Genomic DNA, 6,000 nt, shown 5'->3' on the forward strand with positions numbered 1-6,000 from the left:
ATACATGTTCAATGACCACGTTGGGGTTTTCAGAGCCCCAGATCCTCACATTGTGCCTGTTGACATTCCCCGACACAAGAAAGCAAGCTTCATCTGTGAACATGACTTTTTTAAGGTAATCTTCATCATCCTCTATGCGACTGAGCATTTCCAAGGCAAACGCCTTGTGTTTGGGTCCATTGTTTCATTTGAGTTCCTGCAGAATCTGCACCTTTATAGGCATAAAGCTTCATTCTTTTATGCAAAGTCCTGTGGACAGTGGTGGTTGAAATGGAAAGGAAACCGAAATTTGCATATTTTCATAAAGTATAAAATATGGAAGCTAAATGTTTGTTTAAGTGGTTAAAGATCAGATCTTTATTCAATGACTACTGAAGGTTTGATTTCCATGGCTGTTCCCATCATCATCAAATCATCATTGCTCAGTCATTAATGTCTTGTCGCATTTAGATCTGTTCAGGATTTTGGCATTCCACAAATTGGAACAGCCACGGTAATATCCTCACATTGGACAACAACTTGGTCCTCAAAATAGTCACAGGTAGCGTTTCCTCGAGTATTTGTTTTGCTCGAGTCATTGCTGTGATTGCAGATGCGGATGTGAATAAAATATGAATCAATTTAAGCATGCAAATTAAAATTCAAGTTACATAAACAGATTAGTTAAAAGCAACTTCAATGCAAAAGTGAAACGAGTATGATGGACGAAATTATATAAGATACAAGTACCCTAACCCTAACGCAAACATTTCAGATGATTGCCAAAATTTTACTTTGCATAAAATTCTCCATTAAAATTTTTTTTAAAGCTCTGCAAGAATGACAAAGTTTTGGTACGATGGAGTAATGGCCACATGGAAAATGGTACATGCTTCAAAAGTTGCACACACTGTGTTCGGTTCTAAACCTGCTCTGCAACGACGTGAAGGCAACTCGGCGACATGGAACCAACGCTCTTTCTTCAGGTCGTAGCATTCGACGCTGCGAATGGCTTTGGGAGCCTGTCCGCCCACGACAATCATCACCTGTTGTTGGCAAAGTAAAAGATGTGCACACAGATAAAAACGTGTGAATCAACAACTGCGATTGCATCAAATGGAACTTCGTATCCTTGCAAGAAAAGATTGGCAACGTTGCTTCACAGTATCATTAGTGAGTAACTCGGGATGTAATAATTCAACATTCTGCTTTACAAAGGGTGTTCCCTTTCCAATTTCATGTCATCTATTATATTTGTTCAAAAATACCGAACAGATCCCAAATATTTCCTTAATGCAGCAACATTCCTGATCTTCAGTGCCATTATGTTGGAGTGAGTGTGCTAAACCCAATTCCTGAATCCTGTGAATTTCATACGTACTAGGCAGAGTTGGGGTCAATTACAATTTTCAATTACAATTACATCCTCAATTACGAGGTATCAATTACAATTACAAAACTTTTGAAAATTTCAATTACAATTAAATTACAATTACGCCCCAGTACAAATTTTTCAATTACAATTACATTAGAAATACAAATTTTCAATTTCAATTAAATACAATTATGCTCGTAAAAAATTTCAATTACATTTCAATTACAATTATCAATTGTCAATTACCATTGCAATTAGCACACTTTTATTTCCTCCCACAAAACAAAAACAAAAAAAACCACAAGAAATTTGAATATGGAACTTTATTTACATCAGTATATATTTACATGATCACAGACATTTATATATAAAACTTTACTTACATATATTTACATAATCTTAGATAAATTATTATCACATAATATCACATGGCTTAATATGACTGAGTGAAATCGATGTATATCTAGCTGTCGAAGGGTGCATTGCACCGAAGGAACATCAGTTCCTCAAACCTGGCATCGGAGAGGAGACATCTGTCTGGTCTGAAGACTTTTCCCGCAATGGAAAAGAGTCGCTCCACAGGAGCAGAAGAAGCTGGTATGGCCAGAAAGCGGTGGGCTGACATGGCCAGCTGGAGAAATGAGGTCTGGTTCTGCTTCCAGTAGTTGAGTGGGTCGGAGTCTTCTGGTGCTGCAGGATCAGCCAAGTACTTGGCTACTTGAGTCTGTGCTTGGCAGGGGGTGACAGCAGGTGTGGATGAAGCCATAAACCTGAACAGTTTAGACTTCTTCCTGGGTGGGGTGGCTGCCTCGCGTGTAGGTGAAGTTAAGCAGTGAGGACACCTTGTCCTGCAGAAGGTTTGTGATGTTCTGAACATCCTCGGGAGAACACCACCCAAGCTTCCAACGAGGATCCAGAGCAGCTGCCAGCTGGAAGGACTCCTGCAGCTCGTAAGGTCCCAAACGGGTGTCGATGGAGGCTGCAAGTGTTGACACAAACTTGGATTTGTAGGTCCCAGAGAGGTGGAGTCAGAGAACCCCGGAGACAGCGGTGGTGCCAAGAGTCGGGCGAGAATCCCACCACCCCGGATCCGCAACAATATCATCAATAATATTGTTAGTCTTTATACATGTATGTAGTATTTGTAAAACCACATTGAAATTGAAAACTGTGTAATTGAAAAGTAATTGAAATGTAATTGATTATTTAATTGGTTTATTACTTCAATTACAATTGCATGCATAATTACCAACTTTCAATTACGATTCAATTACAATTACGCTGTAATACAAAATTTTAATTTACAATTACACCCGTAATTGTAATTAATTATCAATTACGTAATTGACCCCAACCCTGGTACAAGGCATGCCGACCCGTCGCTTCGCTGACGGGTTTAATGAGAAAACAGCATGTTGTACTTCGCGGACATATTGCATGTCTATCTGTGAGTGTAAATGAGGATGTATAATGAAGTAAAACACATGGAAAAGGATATTTTATAACAGATAATTGTTGTTGTGGTTGCAGTTGTTTGTGTCCTCCTTCCGTGTACTTTATATTTTTTTTCCAATTCATTCAAGAAGTATTACTAAATATATTTTTTGTGTTCTCCTCCCTTGTCCTTCCAAAGGGTTCTTGCTGTCATACAATAATGAATGTTACTGTTGGAATCGCTATGTTGGAATCAGAATCGGAATCAATAATGAATGTGCGTACATCTAGGCCATCCTGCCAGCAAATCTCCATTTCGTAATAGACGTTTTCAAAACCATCTTATTTGGCATTTACTTTCTGTGTATACCTGGTGGCCTTCACCTGGTGTTATCATCCCTTCACAAAGACTGGATGGCAATATAGCTTGACAAAACAAGTTGTGTAAAAACAAAATGTGCTCTTTCTGACTTGAGGAAGTGGTGCTATCATTTGCAATGCTTTGTATGGCTGAGGTTGATGTGAAATCCACACAAGTGAAACGATACAGAATACCAACCAATTGGATGAAATAACATCAAATCCTGGTTTTGGCTTTACGGTTAAGGTGGCTGGCTTAAGACCTTAGGGTCCTGAGTTTGAGTCCCGTGAGCCACAGAATTAACACCAGGTGGGGTTGACAGCCTGTCATCATTCCGAGGTCAGCGAAATGAGTGCCAGCCGACTGGTATTTTGGGCATTGCATCATCGGCACAGCCGTGTCCCCAGAAAATGATGCAGTCAAGCAGCCACATGAAAATGATGCAGACTTCTTAAGAATAAATAAATAAATGAATAACATCAGACACACCTCTTGCTCTGGACTGTAAAGGCCAACAAATGTTGTGAGAAAGACGTGATTGATACAATATACACAAATGGACTTAAAACCTCAAATTTTGAACTGAAAATTTATCCTTTATATAATATATTTATAGGCAAGGGAATGTTGAGGCTGGCACTTCTGATTGAAAACCCGTGTAACATCTCGTGGGGAAATACAACTCAAACAAAACTGGTAAAGAAAAAAAGGAGAGAATGCGCCAATGACACAATGTGTGAAGAAACACATTACACATTTGGCCTCCTGAGGCTTTGCAGCATGCACTGGGTATAAAATTAGTACTCAGTGTGACAAATGTGAGAAATGACCGTGTATTCTAATGAAAGGCAGAACGGCGGCATCAAGCTTTTATAATTAGCTTCACACATGTAGCGATGACGATAAGAGCTAAAAAAAATAAAAAAGAGAAGTTTAATATCACAGCAAAACACTCACCCAGGACCCTTAGAGAGCATTTCTGAAAAAGTGAGTGAGCTTTCAAAAAAGGGGTTTGACAAAGAAGCCTGGCGTCGTGTTACAGACTACGAAAGCAGAGCAGTCCGTTTTCAATCCACAATGTCTAACACACTGTTAACTGAATGCAGAGCAGTGGTCAACTGAATGCAGCGGGGCTGGTATGTAGTCGCATACTCGACTTTGAGTTGTCTAGTCTGGGTTAGATCTTCAACCCAACTCTAGTTTCCTGCCAGAATAAAATGAACACATTTGTTTGGAGCAAACTATTTTAAATCTGTGCTACAAATATAATCAAAGCAATTGCATAATATTCGTGACTCGCGGGTACCCGGGGAAATTGTGTGAACTGTAAAACGTGACTCAAACAATCTATATATTACTAAAACTCTCATCTTGTATGTATGTATGTATATATATATATATATATATATATATATATATATATATATATATATATATACATTATGTATGTATGTATGTATGTATTTTCCCGAAATACAGCCAAAATGGTACATGATAGCGCAAAAATTGTAGGACCACCTTACTCACCATTCGCCTGCGGTGTGCAGTATAAAGTTTCGTTCAAATCGGGCAACGAAAGAATATTAAAAAAAATCAATTCCCAATTCAGTCAAGTACTCTTTGGGAGAATTTGATCAATGCAAACAACCTCAGTGGTATAGTTCGCTGGAGCTATCTTCTTCTTTTTTTCTTGAAATGATTTTTTTTCATCAACCGCTGTCAGAACCGAAACCCAACGGGTTCACGGGTCGTCTAGTATTAAATAAAGAAGACTTAAATATATTGATGTAGTCGTCGGGCTCATCCCAGTTGCCCAGTCCGAATCCTGGTGAACTGTATCAAAGCAGTCGTGCTGGCCAACTGATCTGGCATTCTCAGCAAGTTCCCGGGACGTTTGCCCCATTACCGTGCTCGCGTGGAACGCCCAAGCCAGTAAGGCGATGCGCAAATCGGGGCTGTGCGTCTGATTACACGAATTAGCAATCTGTGTGTAGATCACCGGATGCAGGTACGGTCTTTCCTGGGCGCTAACCACTCAAACCTCATCTGTCCTTTAACGGACATTTATAACTCGTATAACTAGCGATCACAGCAACTCAAATGCTCACAGACCAAATGGCATTTGCAATGGTGTACTGTAATTACCATGTGGAGATATTTTTGGCGGGAAGTCAAGTTTGTGCCGTAACCATGGGCCATTACGAGGGGAGAGTGAGCACGGCTTGCAGTGGGGGAATGTCGGAAGGCTGCAGGCAGATGCTGCGGAGAAAACCTCAGGCGTCCGAGTGCAGGTTCTCTCGTGAAGTTCCCATTGTTCCCAACTTTACAATTAAATTACCTCATGCTTATTCTAATCCATGGATTACGGGAAATAATCATCACGATGCTATGCAAAGTTATCCCCCTCGAAGGCATTCACACAATACGATCATCGGAATTTAAATGAACTCCCCCCCCCCTTCCCCGCATCAAGTTGTCAACTCCTTCTCACACCCAACCCCAAGTAATCAACCTCCCCCCACTCCAAGTCCTCAACTCCCTCTTTCCCCAAGTCCTCCACTCCCCACCCACCTCAAGTCCTTAATTCCCCACCTCAACCCCCTCCTGCAAGTCTTCAATCCCCACCCCCTTCAAAGCCTTAAACCACCTCTCTCAACGATCTGTCCTTTCTCTGCCTCCTTCCTGCCCACCCTCTTCCTCCCCCATTGTTCAAAGCAATAGGGCATTCTTACACCATAACATATTATTTCTTCATTAACTCGTTAAAATGATGCTGAGTGTGAAGTGACAGTCAAAACAACATCCAATACACAATCTCATGAGATATGTCCTGTGGAATTACCACTCTCAA

General features: G+C 40.5%; 1 protein-coding gene across 10 annotated transcripts in view; it reads right to left on the bottom strand.

Annotated features, from left to right (window-relative positions):
- Positions 1-6,000, bottom strand: part of LOC147026489 (kelch-like protein 2) — a 120,197-nt gene that overhangs the window by 19,440 nt on the left and 94,757 nt on the right. For all 10 annotated transcript variants that reach the window (XM_085881940.1, XM_085881946.1, XM_085881938.1 and 7 more), the window contains one exon: positions 908-1,025. In XM_085881940.1, coding sequence (XP_085738066.1) covers positions 908-1,025 — 118 coding nt within the window. The remainder of the gene's footprint in view (positions 1-907; positions 1,026-6,000) is intronic.

The sequence above is a fragment of the Eptatretus burgeri genome, chromosome 5, assembly GCF_056783735.1.
Source record: "Eptatretus burgeri isolate ZD-2024b chromosome 5, Ebu_testis_v1, whole genome shotgun sequence".
NCBI classification, from domain to species: Eukaryota; Metazoa; Chordata; class Myxini; order Myxiniformes; family Myxinidae; genus Eptatretus; species Eptatretus burgeri.